At 39.0% G+C, this 27,689-nt stretch overlaps 1 protein-coding gene across 9 annotated transcripts in view; it reads right to left on the minus strand.

The window, feature by feature from the left end:
• Positions 1–1,632: 1,632 nt before the first annotated feature.
• Positions 1,633–27,689, minus strand: part of LOC127456450 (E3 ubiquitin-protein ligase TRIP12-like) — an 81,602-nt gene continuing 55,545 nt past the window's right edge. For 7 of the 9 annotated variants that reach the window (XM_051724962.1, XM_051724960.1, XM_051724955.1 and 4 more), the window contains 18 exons: positions 23,606–23,797; positions 23,143–23,294; positions 22,796–22,953; positions 22,636–22,709; positions 21,697–21,896; positions 17,880–18,007; positions 17,626–17,777; positions 17,214–17,356; positions 16,925–17,081; positions 16,639–16,737; positions 13,233–13,347; positions 12,956–13,110; positions 12,657–12,821; positions 11,896–12,072; positions 10,524–10,637; positions 10,192–10,286; positions 8,640–8,743; positions 1,633–3,279 (listed from right to left, as the gene is read on the minus strand). In XM_051724962.1, the coding sequence (XP_051580922.1) occupies positions 3,083–3,279; positions 8,640–8,743; positions 10,192–10,286; positions 10,524–10,637; positions 11,896–12,072; positions 12,657–12,821; positions 12,956–13,110; positions 13,233–13,347; positions 16,639–16,737; positions 16,925–17,081; positions 17,214–17,356; positions 17,626–17,777; positions 17,880–18,007; positions 21,697–21,896; positions 22,636–22,709; positions 22,796–22,953; positions 23,143–23,294; positions 23,606–23,797 (2,577 nt within the window). In that variant the 3' untranslated portion in view covers positions 1,633–3,082. The remainder of the gene's footprint in view (positions 3,280–8,639; positions 8,744–10,191; positions 10,287–10,523; positions 10,638–11,895; positions 12,073–12,656; positions 12,822–12,955; positions 13,111–13,232; positions 13,348–16,638; positions 16,738–16,924; positions 17,082–17,213; positions 17,357–17,625; positions 17,778–17,879; positions 18,008–21,696; positions 21,897–22,635; positions 22,710–22,795; positions 22,954–23,142; positions 23,295–23,605; positions 23,798–27,689) is intronic. The other 2 variants (XM_051724963.1, XM_051724961.1) reach the window with 1 other exon arrangement.

The raw sequence follows: 27,689 nt of genomic DNA on the forward strand, positions 1-27,689 counted from the left end.
GATCAGGGGCTTCAGCTTGAGCACGTAAGTGTATTTTAATGTCTCCAGAGCCCGAGGATTTTGAATTCTTTGACATATTGTCTTCATAGAAGAGTTATGGAACAGGGTGTACCGAATCTCACCGGTTTATGACACAAAAAGCATTAAAATGAGCAAAGTGCGCATAGCTCGCAGTTCACGCGTCCGAACCTCGCATGACGTCACGTGACTCCCCTATGAAAATGTATCTTAATGTAAAGTGGACACACATGAAGCATTTAAGGAGTTGCCAACATTAGAAACCTATGTACATAAAGTTCAGTATGGTTTAATGGACATCATGTTTTATTATTTAATATATGCTGTGAATGAGCATGAAGGCCTGAAAAGTGTTTTTGCAGAGGACTTGGGACAGCACTCAGAGTAACACCTTTCATTTGACAAGTGACAACACAAGTGAGTCAAGACATTACAGCAATGAATATAAACACAGCAGACTGTAGCAAAATGTCATTATACATCCTTTTAAACTCACTATAATAGTCTATTTTGTTGCATTGTTACATAAATCATGAATTAGGGCATGTTTTTGATTTATATTTGAATAAGTGTAGTTAAGCATTTATAACATGTTAGTTAAAATACTAACTATTTGGCAAACACTGCATAAGTCACCCTTTTTAATGTTTTTATAATTGCATTATCAATGATTTATAATGCATTTGTAAATTACTTATTAGTCATTAACCCCTTTATAAGCCCTTAAAAAAGAGGAACATTAATATTAAGTGTTATACATTTCTGTTCAGATTGTGATCAACCTCAGAATTAAAGCAAACGCTGCATCATATACAGTACAAACTATCCAAGGGGTCATGGTTCAGTTGGTGGTTAGTCCGGCAAAATAACATTCTTTGCAAGCAACATTTAAATTACAATATTTAACCCCCTTTTGGAGTTACCCCGCCCTGTTTTAAAGATCTCAGGCCTGAAGCTACACCTACTTAGATCTATGGGGCAACGCCGCTGGATTTTCTTTTCAGCCACTAGAGGGTGCTGTTTTTGGTGTCAATAAGATAAAAAGCATCAGCTGACACTGTGTACTTCAGTACACTGCAGTTTTCAAATGTTTAAAATAATTATGAAGAATAAAAATATTAAATGTAAATTTATGATGTTCTGAAATGGTTCCTGAAAAAGACTACTTCGACAAGGTTTATTTTTTATAGGCCTGTACCCTGCATGTTTCAGTTGCTGTACTTAAAGTTGTTCTAAATTAGTATAATCTTTTAATCTTCCTTCTGAAACTTGATGTCATTGGATTAGACCCGTGCAATTGATTTTTAGTTGTTACTTTTGTGTCATCACATACTCACCCTTGTGTTGTTCCAAAACTGTATGACCTTCTTCCGTGGAACACAAAAGGAGAAATTCGGCAGAATGTTGGTAAATGGTGATTGAGACGGTCATTCTGCCTAACATTCCCATTTGTACTCAAATCAGCAAAAGGTCAGACTATTATTCTTATATTAGAATTTTAACCATGCATTATGTAGAAGATCCTAAATCCAAAACCTGATTTTTATTCACCAAAGGCAATTTTAATTCCATATAGGAAGTGTTAACTGCTGCTGGGTAAGGAAGAGGACAGACTGAGTCAAACAATTACTTTATTTATGTTCAGGTAAAAACATGAACCTGATGCAGTAAATTATTGCAGATCTTAGAAACCAGCACATGAACAATAAGGACAGGAGAGCACACAGTGGCGCCTCCTCCTGGTCACAGACTGCAGTGCACACCACGGTTTGTTCCAAGCCAGCAGTGCAAAAATAAACTACAAGAGGAAAAAAAAGAAACAATAGAAAATAAAACAAAAAATAAGCAGACAATCCCACCTCAAACCGGGTGTGAAAACTGCATATAAACTTTATCTTATTTAAGGAACCTTTTTTTTTTTCTTTCTTTTGAAATGCAATCTGGTCACGAAACCATAAAATAAGACCAGCAAATTCTTTTAAATGAATTCCTTGTGCTCAGCTACTTTATGGGATAAAAGCCCGACTTCACCAGCCAAACAGCTTCAGCAGGCTTGCCAATAAGACCTCAAGTCCCCAAGAGTCCAGCAGAGGCACACTACTATAACCATATAGGAGTCTATTTTATCCAATGCAATGGATGCATCTTTTCAACATGGAGCAGACACTCGATATGAAATGCCGGCCAGATATTTCACCATTTCAACTTGGGTTAAAAAAAAGAAAGAAAGCAAAACAACAATAATATTAATTATAATAATATTATAATAAAGATACTACACTTCCAACACTACCCGCATTCAACCAACTGGAACTCTCTTACATGTTCAAAAATTCTTTCCAAAAAAAAAAAACAAAAAAAAAAAAAAAAAACAAACCTGACACGAGAGGAGAGAGAGATTAAATGAAGTGGAACCAAAATGCAACAATACTAGGGGGGTATAACACAGATCAAAGGGGAAACTGGGCAGGAGAGCACACAGCTATTCTATCAAACATGTCGAATAAGCAAAATCTGCAAATGTTTGTCTGTACAAATGATCTTTGGAGCTATTGGAACCCTTGCCTGCTTGATGGATGCCCTTTCCCCAACAGGAACACAGTGAAGATGTCATTCACCAGGAGAGAATATAAACATCCCTTTTTTTTCTTGATACATCAGACGGCAAGTTTTAAAATGTCACCCAAGCCCCCCCCCCCCACCCCTTTTTTTTTTCCAACTTGAACATCTCTCAACTACTGATATATTTTTATAATCTGCTCTCAAGTGTTTTTTTGAATGTTTCTTAAAAAAAAATTTTTTTTTTCTTTTTTAAATCTGATGAGTCGCATAACACCCTTTCAGTCAAAAGCAAGTCTCTTATGTTCTATCGTTTGTTTCTGCAAGCTGCTTTTCTTTAAACAAGTAGGCTGTACATATTTCATCTCAATGTTGGTGTTTGAAAAAAAGAAAAAGGGGCAAAATGAAAGATGAAAAGAAACTCTAAAGGAAGAAGTCAGGATTTGTGTGGTTCTGTGGTGAGCTGATTGAAGGCCATTTGTTGAGTGAGAGGGTGCAGGTGAGATCAAGACAGATGGAAAGACTGCTGGCCCTCGCGCGCAGCAATCAACAGTTTCTCGCGCATGGTCTCGATGCTGGAGTAATCCGGCAGCTTCAGGTAATTCACACATGTCATCACCGATGGAAGGAAGTCATCCGGGTTCTCCGTCGACTCAAACGTCTTCCGAACGATGGTGAGAGGAGGGTTTAAACTCCTGAATCCTGAAAGGAAGAGAAGATATACATTACTGTATCTACAGTTTTGCAAAATGATGTTTACATGGCTCGTTGTATGTATCATGACAGTTTCCTAGAGGCACTATAATAACAATGACTTTTATTCACTTTCGTACAAATCAAAGAAAAGCAGAATTAAAAGTAAAACAGCACATTATTAGTTCACGACAACAAGCTCTGCAAAACTTGGATGTCTACGGAGATTCCAGACTCAGCCATTGAACCCACGGGGTTCTCCGTGCACCGAGCGGACAGAGCGAAAGACCTCTCAGGTAAAAGCAGAGGTGGTGGTGTATGTTTTATGATCAACAAATCCTGGTGTGATCAGAGGAACATACATTCTATCAAGTCTTTCTGCTCTCCTGATCTGGAATTTCTCATGCTTCTGTGTCGACCATTCTGGCTACCGAGGGAATTCACAGCGGTCATTATCACTGCTGTGTACATCCCGCCACAAGCCGACACAGACCAGGCACTCAAGGAACTGTATGGGAGTATAAGCAAACAGGAAACTGCGCACCCTGAGGCCGCGTTCATTGTGACCAGGGACTTTAACAAAGCCAACTTCAAGTCAATAGCACCGAAATACTACCAACACATCAGTTTCAACACACGAGGGGACCGGGTTTTGGACCATTGCTACTCTCCCTTCCGGGATGGCTACAAATCCCTCCCCTGCCCACCATTTGGCAAATCGGACCACTCTTCCATTCTGCTTCTGCTCGCTTACTGGCAGAATCTGAAACAGGAAGCACCCACCCTCAGAACGATCCAGTGCTGGTCGGACCAATCAGATTCTACGCTACAAGACTGTTTTGATCACACGGACTGGGAGATGTTCCGGTTTGCCTCTGATGACAACATTGAGCTTTACGCTGATAGCGTAACGTGTTTCATCAGAAAGTGCATAGAGGATGTTGTTCCGACCAAAACAATACGGATCTACCCCAACCAGAAACCTTGGATTAATAGCGATGTTTGCGTGGCACTTGATGCGCGGACCTCCGCTTTTAATTCCGGGATTCCGAGCATAAACAAGCCAGTTATGCACTCCACAAAACTATCAGAGCAGCAAAACACCAGTACAGGAACAAGATTGAAGGACAGTTTAACACCACCAACTCTAGAAGCATGTGGCAGGGAATTAATATCATCACGGATTTTAAAGGGAATAAAAACTCCGCCGTGAACACCGCTGCCTCTCTCCCGGATGAGCTAAATACTTTTTATGCTCGTTTCGAGGGAAATAACACTGCCTCGTGGAGAGAGCTCTCACGGCCGAAGCTACAGAGGTTAGTTCACTCTCCGTCTCTGTAGTGGATGTAACCCGATCCTTCCGACGGGTGAATATCTGTAAAGCCGCGGGTCCAGACGGCATTCCAGGCAGCGTCATCAGAGCATGCGTGGACCATCTGGCTGGTGTTTTTACGGACATTTTCAACCTTTCCCTTTCCTTGTCTGTGGTCCCCACATACTTCAAAACGTCCACCATTGTGCCTGTACCAAAGCAATCCAAAAGCAATAATTGCTTAAATGACTGGCGTCCTGTTGCTCTGACCCCCATCATCAGCAAATGCTTTGAGAGACTAATCAGAGATTACATTTGTTCTGTGCTGCCTCCCTCACTGGACCCATTGCAGTTTGCTTACCGCAACAACCGCACCAATGATGATGCCATTGTACAATACACACTGCTTTCTCCCACCTGGAAAATAGGAAAACTGAGAATGCTGTTTGTAGACTACAGCTCAACATTCAACACCATAGTGCCCTCCAAGCTTGATGTGAAACTCCATGACTCCATGACAGCTTCTTCCCCCAAGCAATCAGACTTTTGAACTCTTGATCTCTCATGATCAATATACATCAGCACTGCACTTTATTAATCTTGTTATCTCACACTGGACTGTCATAAATTACATTCTCTCAACACACTGGCAACTGACTATCAACCGACAGCCTGAATGTCAATACAGTACAATACAACCTACTGTACATTTTATATATACTATATATACACAATTTTTTTTTGTATAATGTGTATTCTATATTGTGTGTATTGTATACTGTACATTGTATGTTATTATTTGTATATTGTGTTGTGTGTAATTATGTGTATATTAGATTTTAAATTGTGATGTGTAAATCTGATGTTTATTGTAAATTGGTATATGTCTCATCACTATCATGACTGCTATGTTACTCGGAACTGCACCCAAGAATTTCACACACTATTGCACTTGTGTATAGATTTTATTTGAACACTTGTCACCCTGTTCCTCACACAATGCTATCTTATGACATCTTAACACTGTTACTATAACGCATGACTTGTAAGGTGATACATTACATAATCAACTGCATTTACAAGCTTGTTCGAGCATGATCAAGTTGCATTTGGATAGAAACTTTTAGCTGCCAAGCATATTTGGAATTGCACAAATTAAACGCACTCAGCTCATTAGCCTCACGTGTGCTTTGATTATGTGTAAAGGCTCAGGTATACTTTGTTTTTCTGTATTCCTGGATCGTCTCGCACATGGTGGAGCGCTCAGCCTTTCAAAGTATACTTCCTTACAAAATCGAGAGCTCATGGCAAACTTGCTACAAATTGTCAATTGATGCCAAAGGTTTGCTGCAGGTTCACCACTACCGGTCAGTGATGGGCAGTAGCTTCGCTTAACTACATTTCTGAGTAGCGAGGTGGTAGCTTTGCTAGTTTTTAAATCAAGTAGCTTTTTAGTAGAGAAGCTATATTTTTGATTAGGTAGTGTGTAGCTTTGACAAAAGCTACACCGCTACATCATACATCACACCGGTGTTTACTGTCGCCAGTTTTTCAATCAGAACATAAGATATCCGACTCACAAATGAATCGCTCATCTGAGTCGGTTCTTTACAACGCAAGGTTGGGGAGTAACGGAATACATGTAACAGGATTACGTATTTAAAATGCAAAATATAAGTAACTGTATTCCACTACAGATACAATTTAAATCATTGGTAATTAGAATACAGTTACATTCAAAAAATTATTTTGATTACTGAAGAGATTACTTTGCATTTTATTGTCATTTGTTTCATAAAATTACATTATTAGCCTGCTTTTTTGGAAATGAATACATCCATATAAATGATGCGATCCGATGAGTGTTTGAACAGCCATTAAACACTTTTTTTTATGATGCATTACTTACATTCATACCAGCAGAAAGAGGGCGTTTTCAAACTGTTATGAATGAAAAGGTGAATATGATGCCATACGATCAGAAGATGTTGTTGTTGTGTACACTCTGTGAAGTTTTGAAGTTTGGAGCAGCAGAAATAGTTAACCATGTCGTGTGTAAATTGTCATGTGAACATTTAGATTTATGCTAAGCTAATATTCTATTTCTAGCCCTTTTACGTGCACCTGTTATCAGGCACGATTATATTTTTTTCTATCAAGAAAATCCACATTAGATGATATTTCTTTTCTAGTAAGATTATTAAAATTCGGGCAAAGATGTACTGCAAAAAATGGTATTTTTGATGTGAATTTCTGTATTTTTTCCTAACTATCTAAAAATCCTTAAAACAAGAAACATTTACAGTGTTTTATAAGCAACACTGAACAACATGTTTTTTTTCAGATAAACTATTTTTAATATAAGTGTATTTTGTCTTACAGTATTTTTATTTTTTTCCCAGGTATAATTTTTAAATCAATTTTAAAAAATCTGCCAGTGCTGAAGAAGAAATCCAAAGTATTTAGAATACGTTACTGACCTTGAGTAATCTAACAAACTATGTTACAAATGACACTTTACAGCATGTATTCTGTAATCTGTAGTGGAATACATTTCAAAAGTAACCCTCCCAACCCTCAAATGTTATAGCAAAGTGATCTGAATTGGTTCACGATTCAATCTGAATGACTCAAAAAGCTCATGCGCATGCTGCTGAATCATTTGGTGCACGCTCTCACTTGCCAACACGCTCACGGAATATTTGAAAACACGGAAAATAAAGATAACACTGTTTGCAGTGGATCTACAATCAATGGTAACAAAACCTGCAAATGCGTCCTACCGTTTGCCAGTGATGAAGAAGGTCTTTATTAAGTTCAACACGTGTACAGCTTGAATGGCACTGCAGGTAAAGGCATTTAACCACCAAAAGAGTATCAGAATACCACTTAGCCTACACGAAAACACAAAAAAAGTAGCATGGCATAACCATGTTTTTTGGACATGCACCATTACTTGGGAGCACCATGCTAATACAGTAGTATTCGAACGCAAGTTTGTGGCTACTTTTCCAGAACTCTAGGATTTTTGTAAGGGCTCTCCTGACTGTGAGCGAATATGAATGTGTTTGATGCATGTGCACTAAGACTGCTTTGTGATATATATTTTTTTCTTCTTTTTTTTTTTTTATAAAAGAGTCAACTACTGGCGCACCGACCAGGACTGTCCGCACGATAAGAAAATCTGGCCTGCACATGGACAGTCCGCTCAGACTGTGATGACGACATTGGTGTCACGCATACTTTGCGTGTTCAGATCAACAATGCTGACAGCCGAAGTATACTTTGGACTTTATAGACTACAGAGAACTGCGCTGCGAACATACAGCAAGCACTTGTGATGGGAAATGTATTGGTTCAAACTTGTACTGGGATTTGCGCTTCTTTTGAATCTGATACCGAAGCAGTCACGTGGTTTTCAGCCAAATGAAGCTTCGAACACCACATCACATGATTTTTTCCAAAACATCATTAGTAAGCACAGCAAGCAGCGCATGCAGACTATTTAATTAAAACCTTTGCGATTTGATTATCACACTGCGTCATATGGCAATTTCGATTTTATTTCAATTAAATGTTCAGCCCTACTATGGTTTAGGTTTAAGGTTTAGGGAAGGGAGGTAGGTTTTGTAGATTTAAAACCTGATATAACTGTAGAAACCTCATTTGTTTGGGAGAACATTCGACTCCCTTTTTATTTTTGCCACACAGAGGATGTTTTATCTCGGAACTGATAAAAGTTATTTTTGCAGAAATGTTGCCACATTTACGTAATTTTCATGAGATCAGGCTGGTAATTAAAGATTAACTGGCTTAATCATACATATGTAATGAAGCTGTCTCTGGCCTGTAGCAGACGAACATTAACATTTGTAAAAATTATTGGTTTCACACATGGCTGATACTTCATACTTGATACAAGAGTTAAAAGGAGAAAATGTCTGGTTTGGTGTTGATGAAGGTGTACTGCATCAGGGAGAATTACTTATGGGTCTGGAGGTACATATGACAAAAAAAGATTGGAAAATGCTGCTTTATATGATTATATGATTCTTACCTCCAACAGGAAGTCTGGGGCTTCCTGTGACAAACTGGAGGAAGAGTCTTTGCTGCTCCGCATCAAAACTGCTCAGCACCTCAAACAGGAACCGTACTGCATGACTACAAACACACACACAGCAAAATCTCTGTCATTCATTCTGCCTGGAATATAACTCAAACACCTGCTGTGTGATTAAATATCTGTTGTGATAGTACATTGGCAAGAAAAAGTATGTGAACCCTTTGGAATTAGCTGGTTTTCTGCATTAATTGGTCATAAAATGTGATATCACAAGTATTGAAAAACACACTGTGCTTAAGCTAACAACACACAAACACTTATAATCTTTCATTTCTTTATTGAACACACCATTAAACATTCACATGCTGTGGAAAAAGTAAGTGAACCCTTGGATTTAATAACTGGTCGATCCTCCTTTGGCAGCATTAACCTCAACCAAGCATTTCCAGTAGCTGCGGATTAAACCTGCACAACGTTCAGAAGGAATTTTGGACCCTTCTACCTTAGAGAACTGCTTCGGTTCAGCCATATTCTTAGGATGCCTGGTGTGAACGGCCCTCTTGAGGTTATTCCACAGCATCTCTATTGGGTTAAGGTCTGGGCTCTGACTGGGCCACTCCAAAAGGTGGATTTTCTTTTTTTGAAGCCATTCTGTAGTGGATCTTTGATGTTTTGGGTCATTGTCCTGCTGCATCACCCAACTTCTACTGAGCTTCAGCTGGATCACAGCCACCCTAACATTATACTGTAGGATATTTTGATAAACTTGGGAATTAATTTTTCCCTCGATGATGGTAATGGTCCAGGCCCCAAAGCACACAAATTATGATGCTGCCTCCACCGTACTTCAATGTTGGGATAATGTTTTTATGTTGGTATTCAGTGCCCTTTTTGCATCATATGTAGTGCTATGTCTTCTTCCCAAACAATTCAACTTTAAGTTTTATCGGTCCACAAAACATTTTCCCAGTAGCATTGTGGAGTGTCAAGGTGGCCTTTGGCAAACTTCAGGCATGTAGTAATGTTCTTGTTGGAAAGCAACTGCTTCCTACGTGGTGTCCTGCCATGAACACCATGCCTGTTTAATGTTTTCCGTATAGTAGACTCATGAACAGAGATGTTAACCAGTTCCAACGATTCCTTAAAGTCTTTAGCTGTCACTCTAGGTTTTTTTTTGTTTGTTTTTGTTTTTTTACCTCATTGAGCATTCTGCGGTGTGCCCTTTGATTAATCTTGGCAGGACGGCCATTTCTAGGGAGAGTAGCCACAGTTCTAAATCGTCTCCATTTATAGACAATTTGTGTAACTGTGGACAGATGAATATCTAAACTCTTCGAGATAACTTTACAACCCTTTCCAGCTTTATGCAGAGCAGCAATTTTTGATCATAGGACTTCTGAGATCTCTCTTTTTTTTTTTTGCTAGGCATGGTCAGTACATGCTTCTTAAGAATAGCAAACTCAAAATGTTTGAGTGCTTTTTATTTTGGCAATACTAAAGGGTTCAAATACTTTTCTTGTCACTGTATGTAGGCATGCATAAATACCTGTCATGTGTGTAGCCGTGATCAGGTCTGCAGCACTCCATCAATGTCTTCACATCCCAGGACTCTGACTTACTGCCACATAACAACTGATCCAACTGTGCAGAAGAGGAAGTGTAGTAAATACAAAAAATAAAACAAAAATACTAGATAGTGCTGCTTGCTTGTGCAAAACTCACAGCTACAATGTTAGAGTTGGCCTGACAACTTTCCCAGTTCCTGCTAAGCTGTTTGGAGTAGTTTCTAGGTAATTTCAAGTATCAGCAATAGTAATAGTGACGCTTGATGCTGAGTAAATACCACTAAGAGTGAATGGATGGAGTGGAAGCACTCACCTCTTCAGGATAGAAGTACTGCAGGTGATGCAGAGGGAAGACAGACTCAAATCCTTCCCTAAACGACTCAAACTGCCGGGACACCCCCTCATTGAGCGTCCAGTACACCACCAACTGCACAGACAGACAGAGCAAGAGGAGACAGAGTTAAAAATGCTTTATTCAGAATGTTGTTGTCAAAGTACCGGTATTTTGGTACCAAGTCTGTACTAAAATAAAAAAGATGTAACGATACCAGTGATTCTACAGTTCCGGTAGTACCGAGTACTGACTTAATTCGGTACCCACACACTGTCTTACTGACACACGACTGCTTTCAAATGTTCACACGTTTATTTGAGCATGTGCTCGGTTACTCCTTTTACACTGAAAATTAAGTATTTTGTCCTAGTGTGATTATTAAACTGCGAAATGCTGCAATCTTAGTCTGTATGAGCTGCATGAGCTTTAAATGAATGTGTGAAGCAGAACACTCATACACTGGAAACTCCACAGACTATGAGAATCATTCGCATTGAATGAGAGATGACAGAGCAGAGCAGTAATCCACTCTGAAGCTTTATTTTTATATAATTAAATAACAGCATTTGCGCTTTAACGATCACAGTGGACCATGTAGCCAACTGTTTATCTGAAGAGGTTAAACTTCCGTCAAAAACACACGTCAAAATAAAAGCACGATTCATAATAAAAGCTAAATGCCTGAAATGTAAGAAATTGCAACAGAAATGTATTATAACTGTATAGTAAAATGTAATCCTCACTGTAGAAATATTATTATCATGATAATACATAATTATTAATGAATAATGATTGTAATAATAATACAAGCAATATATCACAACCAAGAGTGCTTTTGTACTGAATAAAAGTTTGTTAAAAAATGCAGTGGTATGTTGATAAGTAATTGTTCCATTTTTTACTTGTTAAAAGTTTTTAAAAGTTTAAGGAATTTTTTTTTTTTTTGATTAGACATCATTTTGATAATGAAATGAAATTAAACTTTACAACATGGAATTCTGGAAAAATAATAAAAGAAAAAAAAGGATTTGGGGAAAAAATAAAAAAAGATTTCAGTAGGGCCCTGCTTAAAAACAAACAAGTGTTAGAAACACTTGAGGAAACATGCATATCTTTTAATTTATTATTTACATTAAAATGTAACTTTAAATAGGCTAAAGGAGTGTGTTCAATAGCATATTATCATATTAGCAATTTTTTCCATGGTATCGAATTTGGTATCAAGAACTGTGAAATGTCACTGGTATCGGTACCGACTACTGAAATATTTATACTGTGACAACACTAATTCAGAATATAAAAACACAAAGTTATATAGAGCAAAATGTGTAAGGTTATTAAGATGTCATACTCTGAGGTAATCCTCCAGGTTGTGAATGGTGACCGGCACGTCTTTGCCACCTTTCTTCAACTCGATGTTGGGGAATCCAGGCAGAGTAAAGTCTAGCCCCAGATCTTCCACTGAGCAGCCGTTCATGTTGAGACTCTCCAAGGCCTGCTGCAGGGTCTCTCGTGTCTGACAAACACACTGAGATGTTTTAATAAAGGCTAAAAAAAAATAGAGCTAGAAACTCTGAAATGAAATCAAATTGGTTTTCTTTCTCAACAAAGTATCAGTGAAAGGAGGTGCTTAACCTTCAGGAATTGTTGTTCGTCTTCCTCAGGAGGACAAACAAAATATTATAATTTAAGTAATAAACATTACATCTACACAAAAATGAAATAGACATTTATGAAATTCTAGATTAAAGGTTCTAATTAAACACAAATATATAAGGATGGGTAACAGGGTTGCAAGAAACGAGCTCCAGATTTAGCTTAGGCAAAAGTTCCCTTTAAAAGCATGTGCCAGCTTCAATACAAGTTTATTTGTGACAGTGTTGATTATCGCAAAAATAACTTATTGCTTGTTAATAATAATAAAAAATAAATAAATAAAAATCGCAGTTACAGTAAGGCACTTACAATGGAAGTGAATGGGGCCAGTCCATAAACATTAAAATACACCCTGTTTCAAAGTGTGATAAAATCGATTTTCATCACTCAGTGATGGTTAATGTTAAATGTTCTCTCTAAATGTGTCTAAATGGCTTAGGTGTAAGAAGTACTCACATGCGATCTGTCCTCCTCTATTCTCTTCTTCTGGCGGATGATGTCTTCAAGGTGCTGAATGGATTTGGCGACACCTGGATCAATGTTGACCAGGTCATGAGAGCTGATGGACGTCTCATGCCTCAGCATCCACTTATAGAAAGGCAAACCTAGAGGCAAGTCCAACTAGAGACAACAACATACTGCAGTGTTAACATAACTAGCTACAATGTGAAATAAGGGACATATAGTATCTATAGTGTTGGGAAAGGTTTGCATGAACAAAAAATGCATTTATTCGTATAAATGAGCGCACATACCAATCTGAAGTCCATGATTGCTTTAGCCATGAGCTTGCCAAGAAAACGGAACTTCATTTTGATCTTGGCGATGTGAGCTGGCTTGGTAGTTCGTCCAAAAGGTACTGCAAACAAACCCCTGGAGCTGAACATATACTTGGTACCCTCCTGACTGCCTGTTCAGACACAGAAAGAGTGAGAGTTGACAGTAAGAGAGAGTCAACAATGGTAGAATACTAGTGGGCAACACTCAGTGATTTAGACAAATGTTTCACAGCAGTGTCTTGGCCAGTTTTACCTTTAGGGTTGGACAGAGCAACTTCCTCTCCTCTCCAAAGACCCAAGTCAGCCCTCTGTAACTCCTGAGAAACCAGAGCATAAAACTCTTGCGTAGGGCCGAGACCTGTTCCCACCTGAGACACAGAGAAGAAAAACATCAGAGATAAAATAAGACTGATAGAGAAGAACATAAGGGTCACTAATGTCAGTTTATGGTATATCATTGGTTGTCATTATAGTAATGAGTGTAATATAATAATGAGGTCTGTCACTTGCAAATTAATAACATTACATGCTGATTAATCTAATTAATCACAATTAATAGCATTACCTGATTTCGCTGAAACAGGCCCCCAAACAAAGGTAATTAAATACAAAAATAAATATAGGGCCTATAATAAATATAATGCAGATATTCAGATTGAAATATATAGCATTATTGTAGCAGACAAGCATTGATTAGATAACGCTAAAAGTCTTTAAAAGTCAATATATTGTTTGTTTAATTCCTTTATCATTGAACAACTCTACATTAGAAAGCAATCCATTTTGAAATTGGGTTTATCATTCTCAATTTCTGTTCTTGTGTAACGTCTATGCTATTTCTAAGTATCAGTCTATGTACCCTACATGTACATCAGACGGATGCTTTAAGAGCATCTCACTACTTTTCAGTGTTCTAAAAACCATGCTTTTATGACACTTTGTCAAGTTGAAAGTAGTTGAAACTTTAAAAATCGTGTCTCAAGATCCCTGCATTCTGTTGTGGTTTGCCCAGCTGTCAAGAACATGTAATTTGTGACCGGCTCTCATTCTGTGGCTGCGTAGTGAGGTTTGTTGAGGCGCTGACTGTGTTCTGCTGAAACGGCTTGTAAAAACACAAAGTTACATGTACTTCAAGCTTGAAATGCTCCAATAGTGGGCAAAAAAAAACTTTTATTTACAGAATTTGCATGCAGATCTGGAGGCATAATTAATTGCTTATTTTTTTTTTTTTTTTTTTTTTTTTTATGGGTTAGTTTTAATATAATTAATTGCACTAAATGAATGCATTAAATCGACAGCCCTAATAATTATGTTTTCTGCATCCATATCTTGACACTGCAGTGCACTTTTTATGATGTTGAACATAGGTTGCTTTTTTTTTTTTTCAATGACAAAACACACCTACTTGAATTCCCATCTGACATATCAGTCTGAAACCAATCCAGTTTAAACAAATTGAAAACAATGTTCATGTGTGTATGGTTTGGAATGGTATTGTAATTTTTAGTTCAGAATTGGGCTGGCAGGATGAAAGTGTTTTTTTTTTTTTTTTTTAAATCCCCTTTTCTGGAATGCCCAATTCCCACTACTTAGTAGGTCCTCGTGGTGGCGTGGTTACTCACCTCAATCCGGGTGGCAGAGGACAAGTCTCAGTTGCCTCTGCTTCTGAGACAGTCAATCCGCGCATCTTATCACGTGGCTCGTTGTGCATGATACCATGGAGACTCGCAGCATGTGGAGGCTCATGCTACTCTCTGTGATCCACGCACAACTTACCACACGCCCCATTGAGAGCGAGAACCACTAATTGTGTCCCCAGGAGTCTACCCTCCTTAGCAACCGGGCCAATTTGGTTGCTTAGGAGACCTGGCTGGAGTCACTCAGCATGACCTGGATTCGAACTCGTGACTCCAGGGGTGGTAGTCAGCATTAATACTCACTGAGCTACTCAGGCCCCCGGGTGAAGGTATGTTTATACTCGCTGTGATTAAATCGCCAGGTCGTCAAGTCACTCAAGTTCGATTTGAGTTGGACTAACAGTAATCTGTCATTTTAAAATGTCATATAAACATTTTAGTCTGACTGAGATTGTACCAGTCCGATTTTTGCTAAATTCAACTAACAGACATAGATAATGCGATTGCAACTCAGCTTCGTCCAGCATGTATACATGTTAATTGGATCACAATTAGCCTTAGCATTGTGTGCATGCTCACACAAATTTGTTGCATCGCACACACCTGTAGTTACTCACGTCGCCTCAAAATGCCAAAACACAATAATGAACGGCTTTCAGTCGCTTAATTATCTGGAGAGATAATAAGGTATTAATGGATTTTTAACCTCTTAAACTCGGAGCGGCCAGATACCGGGCCATCTAGGGGGTGCTGATCGCGAAATAAAAATGGTATTACCCAACAACAAGTTGCTTGATTTGCACAAAATAGCGTCGTTTTAAAGGTTAGACTCTAATCTTTCCAATATAGCTAATCTGACCAATTCTAAAATACTGCTTTTAAGTTTCCTGACAAAGTAGAACTTTTCCATTTTCATAATTTGCAATCACAACAATCTGTTATAAATATTTAGAACCAGTAAAAAGATTAAAATGATCAAACAGCCATGTGTTAGTAGATTATGACTCAGAGACCAACCAACAGTGAGTATTAGATGTATGATAAACAGAGAAAACTGAATTATCATCAAATTTTGGTTTAATATCTCATAAAAAAATAAACATGATGTAGAAAATGGCATATCACAATTTACAGCAGATGATTGTGAATCAAACAAGCCAACACTCAATGTAATAAGATATACATCCTGAAATATTTCTCAAAGTGTGTCATGACAGCTATGGTGGCTATCGATAATGGCGTCATTATAAAGACAGTTTCTCTGAGATGGATTCACTGAAACATGATCCTTCGCGTCATGTTAGATTGTCGTTATTGGATGTCTAGAGAGTGTTAAGACTCCATATTTGGAAACAGGCACATGTCCCATGTCGGTCAGCAGAACAAGAGCGCACATACACAGACTGCGCACAAGAGGACGCTTGACGCACATTTTTTGGAGTGATGGAATGAGTGTTGAATCTTGTCAGGCACTTAGTTGATATAAGTATTTTTATAGATTTTTTTTTTTTTTTATACATTTTTGCATTCATAGTTTTCAGTTATTATGTTTTATTGTTCAATAAAACACCCAAATCATTGTTTGGAGAGGTTTTTGGACACTTTTATAAATAAAAGCCCACCTTGGCCTCCATGGTTCCAAAATGCTATAACTTTTGATTGCTTTGTCCTATAAACAATTTTTTTCTTCCTGGTATAGTTGACATGTTGGAGAACACCACCAAAGTTAATTTGATGACCATCCATCCTTACTGTATAAAAGGTATAATGTCAGACATGAATAATAACTGAAAAGTGTATTAGCGCTCATGTTTTGTCAGCAGTGTTGTATCATGAGAGTCTTAAATATAATTTCTTCACATTTTGAATGGTTTTCTATAAAATCGATACCATGCTTGGTTGACCCTCTTTGCTAATTATTTTTTTTTAGTTGTGAGCTCTTACTTTTGGGTTTGTCATTTAAGCAAGAAATCCTTAAAAATGCCTTCGGGGTGTAAGGGGTTAAGTGTTGATCACACATACCTCATTCTCGTACTGTATCTCCAGCATGGCTCTGGAACTCCCCAGGTCCTGCATTACTGACTCCGCTTGCTTGAGGAGCTCATCGCGATTTATCGTTCTCTAAACATACAGGAGCAGAAGAGAAAAAGAAAAGTAGCAGCAAAGTTAGATACTCGTTTTAGAAAACATTAACAATGTAAAATCTATACAACTGGCAGATTGAGTTGTCACATTCTACCGAATCTTTCCAATTTCCCGCCAAAACAATTACAGCATGCAAATGATCCAACAGGAATGGTGTGGCAACCTTTTTCCTGTCGAGGCGTGGTGCAACACGGCTGTCTTGTGAGTCAGACTGGTTAATTTCAGGGTTGGTGTCTAGCAGACGCTGCATGGCACGATCACGGTCAAAAGCTGTCACGTAGAAGAGCATCTGCCGTGTGTCAAACGGGAAGAAGAACGGACTAGAGAAGAGAAAAGGTTAAGGAGAGAAAAAGAAGTGTAAAAGGTATGTAAAAGGAGACTACATAGCCCAGGGAAATAAAGTATCAAGGGTGTAAGACAGTATGGGTGGAAACAGTAAGAGTTTATAGTACCAGGTCTTGCCGAGTTCAGTCAGCCAGTTGGGGATGTTTCCAGTCATGATGACCAGTGGATCCTGCAACTGTCTGTTGGCCTTTGCTGTCAGCTTACTGTTAATAAACTCACTGGTGGGAATGATCTCCTTACATGCAGCATTCTGAGCGAGACAGACAAAAAACATATGACTTTTAAAATCTGACTTATGTTTATGTAGCGATTTTTTTGGTTGGTGGACAAAACTCGCGAAAACACATCCAGGTCAAATAAGCTTAATTTTCTTTAAACAAAATAATCTCTCTCTCTTATTTTAGAGTCAATATAACCCAAGAATGATATTGACAGGTTTGTGAGATGGTAGATTGTCGGTTGTGTATTATGAATGTGTTTCACTATGTATGGAAATGTATGTTAGTGTAAGATACTCACCTCGTACAGGTAGAACCAGTATCTACTGATGGCGTGCAGGACTCGCAGCAGCAGAATGACCTCTATAGAAGGATCATCAAAAGTGATGCCCTCTGGAGGCTCACAGATGAGGTATGACTCTAATGGGTTTGTCACACTGGGACACACACCCTCTGCAAATAGCAAACACATACAAACATTAGACATGGTAATCTGAAAGAACACGGAATCTAGAGAATTTCTCAGAAAAATCTTCACAAGGGTTTTCTTCCTACCGTGCCACAGTTCGTCCTGTTTCTTGGCATTTCGCGGGGAGGTTTTAGTGGGAGCTGTCTGTGCACGTCCTCTCTTCCCTCCCACAGTATCTTTACAGCCGTCTTCATCCTCTCTGACCGGCTTATACCTGTTATATTCACACAAACATTCAAAGACATATTAAAACTACATCTACAAATGGTACTTTCCACGAACAGTGTACAAAATAGGGAGTCTTTTTTTGTAGTTGTTTTTTCTACAATGGGTCAAACCTTCAGAAAATGTTCATCAACCTCAAGAGGTCAGACAAAATACTGTCTAAATACAGTTTAAAACCCTGATTGCGCTCTGTTAGTTTTATCATTAACAGTTCATAAAATTATTTAAATAGGAAAAAGCACCAGAATAGGTAACAGGGTTGCATAATTAGCCTGCACTACGCTATCACTCAGTAGGCTCTATCTCAGTCTTTTTCAAAACAGGGGGGGGTGCGGAAGACTGCAATGTTCTCAAATCTTGTTTAGTTTCACACATTCAAATTTGCTGCAGTGACAATACACAGAAGAACCAATGTGCGCAATTTCTTTTCCTCTGCCTTTTTCTCCTTATGTGGTGTCAGCTGCTTATGTAAACAGATGTTCTTGAGTGCGTGCTTGCATTCGAATGGGTGAAGAGCAAGATTTCAGTATATTTACACTTACATTTCGCTCTGCTCCTCAAATCGATATTGTATGGCTTTAGTTGAATTGAAATTGACAGATACTGGTACTCATGCTCTTAAAAATGCCCTGATACTAAATACCGATACCATCTGATGGACCAAAGTTAGTCTGTAAACATTCAGCGCACAAATTAAAATCACGTAATGCTAGTATGATTATAAACAGCAAAGGCTGTGATTTAATGAGATAAAATAGTTTGCATGTGCTGCATGCTTAAAACTGAATGTGTGGAGCTGACTGCTCATACACAGAAAACACCATCATAAGTATTGATGTGCATCTGTTTGTAGCAGACAACAGCGAGCAGAGAGCTAATTCACTTTGTAGCGCGAGGCACATACAGACTACATATTTAATTAAATAGCAGCCGTTTGTGGTTAAATAATCACATTGGGTCACGTAGCGACCTGCTTTTCTGGAGGTAAGAAGCTACTGTCAAAACACAGAAATGGAAAGGGCTTCACTCCAAAATAACAGCTTCCGCCAAACTATTACTACTAATAATAACAACAATAAATCAATAGTAATTGTATTATATTTAAGCAATATTGCACATCTGTGATGATTTGTTATGTAGGAGTTTTTTTTTTTTTGTTTTTACCAAAGTAACTCCAATGTTGTATTTTGGATTGTGTAGTAAGGTTCTGTATAAAAAACAGAGCCTGACCGATATGGGATTTTTGAGACCGATACCGATTTTAGAGAGGGAAAATTCACCGATTAACGATATGGTGGCAGATATAGTTAATTTTTGAGCTAGAATGAAAACAGACCTTTTCTATGAGGATTTTTCACAGATTTTGCACAGATATGACTATGCAAAGGTACTCAGAAGGCTGCTTTCTTAAATATTCTTATCAAAGAATATTTGACATTATTATTATACACTGTCAACAAATTCTAGAAATGAACACTGACAAAATAAATGATAAATAAAAATAAAATAAATAGCTAAATAAACATCAGTCCTATATGTTCAGTATCAGTCAGTTGCTGACCATTTAAATAAAGAATAAATAAAAATACAATAAATAGCTAAATAAACATCAGTACTGTTTAGTGTCAGTTAAATGCTGACCATTTATATAATAAAAATAAAAAGAAATAGCTAAATAAACATCAGGGGCCAGTTGCACTAGCTATACGTACATTCCAACTTAGTCTAGTTGTGGCGTAAATGGGCACTAAGTCACAATTTACGCTCTACTAAATATTTGAGCATTGCACCATTACATTTATTTAGGATGTAACCCTACATATAAACTAAATATTTACGGAAGCCTCCGACCAGAAGTAACCGATGGAATAAAAAAGCAGACTGATATTTAATGACATCAATGAGCTCATGTTTCACGTGACAGGCTTCAATCATTTTGACACACAGTACGATGTTGACATTTACACTCATTTACATTTACGAGAGAGGAAAAAAAAAGCAGCTCTTCAGCATGAAACCATTCTAACGGTGCAGTTTTTAGGGTGCGTAGCCCGGTGTCAAGTTTCAACACATTCATGTCTGTTATTCCAGCCTGTTATATTAGTATTTATTTATCACCCCTCATTTATTTTAGATACAGTTCCTATATATTATTATTTACACAGGGCAAATTTATTAAAACTATTTATTAAATCTACTTTTATTACGTATCATATTTTAATGTCTGGAAAACCAGACTTTTAAATATTACATTTTATAAATGCAATGACTGGAATTGTTCGGTTGAAGGGGGTACCAAACTGTGAATCCTGAACAAAACAGTTTGGTGAATACATGTTTACAAGCTGACAAGGTATGACAGTAGCTACGTGATTAGCTAGTTAGCTATAAGCTCGTCGTCATGGAGAATAAAAGATGGACTTTATTTACTTTCCAGCACTGTGTCTCATCAACTAGGTAACAGCGACGCGTGAAATCAACACTCACCACACACAATCCACCACCGCACTGTTGTCTGCTGAGCTGCAAAAAGATGCTCTGATGTTTACCTTTCAATCTGCAACATTACTGACTGCACTGACAAACTATAGCTGGATAACACAGCAAACAGATGTGATAAACATGAGTGACATGGTTGTCAGGGACAGGGTTAAAGTTATATTAGTAATATTGAAAAGGGAAAATGATGGGGTCATTGTTTATTAACTTTCAGTATGTATTTCACAAACTAGTTAGCAATTTAACAAGAAGAGACCGTTTAACTCCGCACTGTCTGCAGAGCCACCGTCAGCTTAGAGTCAGCTCTGTAAACAATGGAGTCGGAGTGCGCTCTGCTGAACAAACTACGTTATGACACCAATTCTAAAGCATTGTTTTCTGCATTATATGTTCTGAAAAAAAAGTTTTCATATCAGCGCATATCGGTAAACATATACGCCGATACTGATATATTGGTCGGGCACTAATAAAAAGCACTTAATTTGATTAAAATAATACTATATTATGTTGAAAATTAATTGTTCTATTTTCATTATATTAAAGTTTAATTACTTTATTTAGACACCATTTTGATGAAAAATGTAAATAAACTGTCAATATGGATTTTAGGAAAAAAAAAAAAAGGGAAGGAAGAAAAGGAATTATCAGTACTCGTTCTAAAAACAAAAATGGTATCAGGACATCCCTTCTTGAAATACAGGGTATAAGTGACATGGACGACTTTTATGCTGCCTTTATGTGCTTTTGTTGCTTGACAGTCCCAAACATGATCCTCTCATCCCTCAATCAAAAGTCGTACTGATTTGGAATAAGTAACTGATGACAAATTTTTTTTTTTGGTGAGCTATTATATAGTAACATTGCTCCTGCAAGCACTACCACTTTTATATTTATTCTATTTTTGGATATTCTTAGTATTCTTAATATTCTAAGTATTTAAACCTTGTAAAAAAAAATATTTATGTAACAGTAAGTGTACAGAAAATAACAGAACAATGTAGGCCTAGTGACAAAAAGTTTAGAGTATATTCAGATTATTATATCACAATTTAGATACACTTTTTCAATGAAGAGTGTTACTTTGTATTATTCATCAAAACAGTTCAAATTGAAAGAATGCGTTCAGTTTTCATTGTATTTTTATACTTAGAGCGACAGAACGGTGTGTGTGTTTCATACCATATAGTGTGTGTTTTGGTCCAGATGCCGGCGCGTCCCAAAGGATTTGCTTCATCATCTGTGCTCTCTCTCTCTTCCTCTGCCTGTAAGCTGAACTGCCTGACGGCCTGATACACAGTCATGTTGTACGGCAGCAGGTGCTCGCCTATGTAGAACTGTAGCCTGTGTCGTACACTCCCAGAATTCAAGAACTGGGCAGCCTTTGGGAAAGAGTTAAAGATACACAGGGTTAATTTGGAGGAAGAGAAGGCTTCACTGGTCTTATTGGAAAGTGGATCTCAACTAGATTTGCTTCAGGACCAACTTTTACATTGGACATCTAGCAGCTACCCAACACAGCGACAGTAAGTAAACAAAAAATAGAATGTGTTAATTTTAACATGAACTGCATGGGCTCAGCAATATGCAAAATTATTTACATGACCCAGACATGAATAGGAAAATTGCACATTTTGAAAATGCATTTTATGCATTTTTTTTTTTTTAATTTAGATGGTTTCAAGATCTCTGCAGCCAAATTTTACTGCACAAATCATGTTTATCCTGACAACAACAAAATATATGGAAATTGTTTTCTACTACCCATTAAAAGTTGATTAGCCTATTTATTTTTTAATCCTAACTATGCATGATTACATGTTAGTTGCATTTTATCCTTTGCATTTAACATTGTTTTGGTAATATAGCTAATACTAATATAATATTTAACCCAGTGTATGTTCCATGTGTTAGGCTGATAAATCACACTTCTGCTGTTATTTATGCATTTACAAAATTGTCATTTTTCCCCTTCAGCTTGTGTTGTTAACAATTTTGCATATTGTTGGGCCTGTGCAGTTCATAGGAATAGTAATGAATTTCAATTACTTTTTATGCTTAAAATGTTGGTACGATGTCAAAAAAAAAAAAAAAAAATGAGAAAAACGAGTTAGTCCATACCAGAGATTCATCAATTTCATCATCTGAACCATCATCATCACTGTCTTCATCCTCCTCTCTGATCCTTCCATACCCTGAGGAGATAAAAATCTCTCAAAATATAATCTGAAGACTCAGCAGAGAAATTAAAAGAACAGATTAAGATTCTTGCTGTGTATACCTCTAACAACCAGGTATCTCTCTATGGCCTGAACCAAGGCCAAGGGGTCAATTTTGACCGGTCCTCCCTTCCACTGCTTCACATTGGTGCAGTCTGGGTGTCTTTGCAACTGGCACTTCAGCTGATGGGTGTTAAAGAACTTGAGTGCTTGTGAACCCCTGAACACATAAATACATAACTATTAGTAACAGTTAAATCAGGGGGTGTTAGAAAGAAGAAAAAGGATAATAAAGAGCACTGAAGCATAGCAAGGGTAAAACAGAAAATGTGTAGACATTATAGTAAATGTTAAATGTATACATTTAAATGGTCAATAACATTAAAGAAAAGAGTACAATGGTCATTACCTGCTGCCATTGCCGTTGCCACTGGGAAAGTCATGCACTTTAACAGGGAACTGTTCCATCTGACTTAAGCAGTTATTCATCTTGTGCACCAGTGCCAGCAGTGGTCCATTCTCTGTTGGGTCCAAACGACTTAGAGGTTCCTGCCCTGGTATCTGAATTACATATAACAAACAATGATCATACAACTGCTATCACAACTGCTCAATTAACATGTCATGTTGTGGCATGGGGAAACTGCTTCTCTGTGTGGAATAAATCCCTAAAAAGGCTCTTGTAAATAAAGGTTTGTTTTGAAAGAATAATAATGTTATTTTTCAGGCATCTTGCCATTGTTTCATTGATAAACACAGTAGTAGAGAGAGACAGGATATCAAGGGGCGAGAGGGAAGAACACTACACAACTCTGATCTTACAGCAAGTCTTTTAAAGTTTAAGCATCGCATGGGTTGTTACTGTGACTCACGGGGCAGCCAAAGAAGACGTGCAGGAACCTCTTAATTCTCTCGTCTCTGCTGATAGTGTCTCGCTCACTGTTTGATGACAGATACAATAACAACTGCTTGACGAGTCCACTGTGTTGGATCTCAAATGATGACACGTCTGATTCAGATACAATACTGCTGATCTCCTCCAGACACTCCACACCACTGTCCACCTGAAACACATGTGCATGGTGAATTTATGAGAAATGATGCCACATTTTAACCCTATGGTAGATCTTTAAAAGACATGTTTAACAGGGTGTGACATTTACATCCAAACCACCCTGGCCCCTTTTTTCTTCATTTTATATTACTGTCCAATTCATATACAGTGCATTCAGAAAGTATTCAGACCCCTTCAATTTTTCCCCATTTTTTTTATGTTGCAGCATTATGCTAAAATGCTTTAAATTATTTTTTCTTATAAATCTACACACCATACCCCAAAATTATAATTTTGCAAATGTATTAAAAAGAAACTGCTAGTTACGTAGGTAACTGTGGTTCTGTGTATTCCGGATGACCGCCAGAGGTGGTGCTTAAGCACTAGTGAATTATCGCAGTGCCAGCTATATAGGTCGAGAGAATATACCAACAAAGTCACATAGTGAGCCTCGAGGATAATAGCCACATTAGCTCAGCGTTCAGCCACGTTACATCTTTCTCGAGCTTTCCGAGTGACAAATAACTCCGAGTCATCCGGAATTCACAGAACCACAGTTACCTACGTAACTAGCGTTCTGTTTCATTCCTCCTGACTGCCAGAGACGGTGCATAAGCACTAGTGGATGACTACTAGTCATGAGGAATGCCACTCAAAAACAGTCAAGGCTGTCCCTAAAGAACCGCTGAACTCACAGCATGAGGGGAAGCAATATTGACCTTGTAGAAGCGAGCAAAGGTACATGAAGAAGCCCAGGTAGTAGCTGCACAGATGTCTGCCATGAAGACTCCTCTTAAGGCAGCCCAAGATGTAAACACAGCCCTAATAGAATGACAAGAAATACCTCCTAACAGGGGCTTTTGGGCTTTCTTGTATGTCAGAGTGATCACCCCCACAATCCAATGTGACAATCTCTGCTTAGATACAGCGGCACCCTTCCGGACACCACCATAGCAAACAAATAGCTGATCTGTTTGTCTAAGAAGAACGGTAGCAACCATGTAACACCTCAAGGCACGCACAGGACACAAGACGTGATCCCTTGACTCATCTGATTGGGACAAACACTGAAATGGAGCCAGATTAATGGACTGATACATGAACTGAGGAAACAGAACTTCAGGAAGATGAATTTGGCCAAAGCACAACGCCAGAACAATCCGGCAACCAACGCATGTATAACTCACTAACAGACAATGCATGTAACTCACTAACTCGCTTAGTGGAAGCGATGGCCAACAGAAAGGCAGTTTTCGAAGATATCCACTTAAGGTCAGCCGTCTGTAAGGTTCGAATGGCTGCAAACAGAGAAAGTCAAGCACAAGTGGTAAAATGGGTGTTGCAGGCTTGCCTTAAACCCTTTAAAAAACTACAAACAAGATTATGAGAACCAAGAGAAGAACCATTAACTGGTACATGATATGCAGAAATGGCTGCAACGTATACCTTTAATGTGGAAGCTGCCTTGCCTGCATCCAAAAGATGTTGCAAAAAACTCAAAACTCTTGAAACCTCACAGTATGTAGGATCCAACCCACGATCCCTGCACCATGAAGTGAAAAAATTCCAATGCGCAGCGTAGAGCTGATGCATGGTTGCAGCCTTAGCACTAGCAATATTATGAACAAAAGCAGGTTCACAATCAGTTAGAAGAGGATTGGACCCAGAGGCCAAACCCAAAGCTCTAGACGGGCTGGATCCGGGTGCCAAACACTGCCATTTATCTGCGACAGCAGATCATTCCAGAGTGGAAGCTGCCACGGTCTGCCCACCAATAGTCTCGGAAATATGGGAAACCAAGGTCTGGCTTGCCATCGGGGTGCTACAAGGAACACCCTGTGGTTGCACAGGGAGATCCTGTGTAATGTCTCCCACAACAGTGGAATAGGAGGAAATGCATAAAGTAGGCAGTTCGGCCACTGCTGAGACAGCACATCCTGCCCTAACGGGCTGGGTGTCTCTGTCCTTACAAAATACAAGCGACAATGGGTGGTCGCCTTTGATGCAAAAAAGAGCCACTTCTGCTTTGCTGAACTGATGCCATATGCTACGCACCACATCCGGGTGAAACCTCCATTCTCCCGGATGCAGAAGATCCCTTGATAGAGCATCTGCTACGTGATTGCTTGACCCCGGAAAGTGAATTGAAAGTGAAAGTGAAAGCAGCCAGTCATCCAAATAAGGAAGGATCCAGAGCTCATGCACCTTGTGAAAACACGAGGGGCCAGAGACAGACCGAATGGTAGGACCTTGAATTGGTAAGCTTGGTTTTCGAAACTGAATTGAAGAAACTTCCTGTGCTGAGGGGCAATCGGAACATGAAAGTATGTGTCCTTCAAGTTGACGCTTGTAAACCAATCCTCCTTCATGAAGACTGAAGAATGTTGGCTGCACATAACATTAGAAAAGGCAGAGTTTTCAGGAACAAGTTTAGATGCCTTAAATCGAGAACTGGACGAAAACCGGCATCATTTTTCAGAACTAGAAAATACGTTGAATAAAAACCCTCTCTTTGTACAAGGGGATGAACCTTTTCTATGGCTCCCTTCTCCAAAAGAGAATGAACTTGGGGGGCCGGCATCAAAACTGTAGCGCATACCCCCTGCTCAGGGTAGTCAAAACCCAGGGATCTACTGTTGTGCTCCTCCAGTATTGTAGGGGCTGCATTGCAAAACGATCGACCCCCGGCCCAAGCACCTCAGGCTTTATGGGTGCGACTTTTAGTGGCAGTGGGGGGGGGGGGGGGTGCTGGCATGGTCCCCCTGGCAACTGCCGATGATGAGGTCGAAAACCTCGAGCATTGTGAGCAGCATGGGCCTCTGAGGTCTCTGAGGCTGTGGAGAAGGATGCTGGCAGAAGCATTGTTCTGGCGTTGTATAGCAATGGTGAGCTTGAGCTGTTGGCACCTTAAAGGCAGGATTGTGTTGCACCTGTGTCAGCTGGAGAATGGCCTCAGACAATTTCACCCTCTTTTCCAGCAGCTCTGGAATGTTAGGCACAAAGAGGTGCCCAGGACCGATTGGGAGGTCCCGCAGAATCTTCTTACAATTCTCAGGCAGTTTTGCCTGAGTAAGCCACACTTGGCGGCAGGCTGCCAGAAGTGTGGCGGTAAGAGTACCTAATTCACGGGTCACATTGCCCATAGTCAGAAGAGCTGTCTGCAGGAACTGAGAAACTGAGGGGTCAACAATAGCTGACTCCAACCTACTGGTGGTAGCGAGGAGTAATTGACAGACTGTATTCACAGTGCGGGTTATATAGGCAGCAGATTCGTATGCCTTTTTCAGCAGCAAGTCTGTGCGACCACATTGGGCACTGGGTCATCGCACATTTCTCCGTAGGGCCTCATCAGGTGACACCACCAGGAATGCGACAGGCTGCTCTATTTCTGGAGTGCGGCCCACCCCGATGGATTCTGCTTCAACCATAGATGCTAGCATATGAGTGGTCTTTGATCGCCGCTTAGGTGCACTAGACCCCGTGAGGGCCTAAGAAAATTCAGACAAAATCTTTGCACGATGGCATAGCAAATGAAGTTGCAGCTGAGAACGGTCTAAAAAAGACACTGGACTGGGCTAGTTGGGCAGGTGACTTGTCCAGCCCTAGACGAGCAACTGCCATCTGAAGCACAGCCAAAGTGTCATTCAAAGAGGAGGGAGCCTGTCCTGATGACTGAACTCAATCCCCACTAGAAACCCCCGGAGCTGAAAGACCAGAATGAACACCCTAGGGGGAAGGTTGCACAGTAACATCCACAGCCTCCATATGATTTAGGACAAGAAAAAAAAAAGTCAGAAGCACTGGTAGAGAGCATGTCCAAGTCAGAATGACGTGAAAGAAAAGGGGAGCCAAGAGGCACTTCCCCAATTCTGCCACAGACGCACAACGTTTCCAAGTCGTGT

Source organism: Myxocyprinus asiaticus, chromosome 18 (assembly GCF_019703515.2).
Source record: "Myxocyprinus asiaticus isolate MX2 ecotype Aquarium Trade chromosome 18, UBuf_Myxa_2, whole genome shotgun sequence".
In the NCBI taxonomy this organism is placed as follows: Eukaryota; Metazoa; Chordata; class Actinopteri; order Cypriniformes; family Catostomidae; genus Myxocyprinus; species Myxocyprinus asiaticus.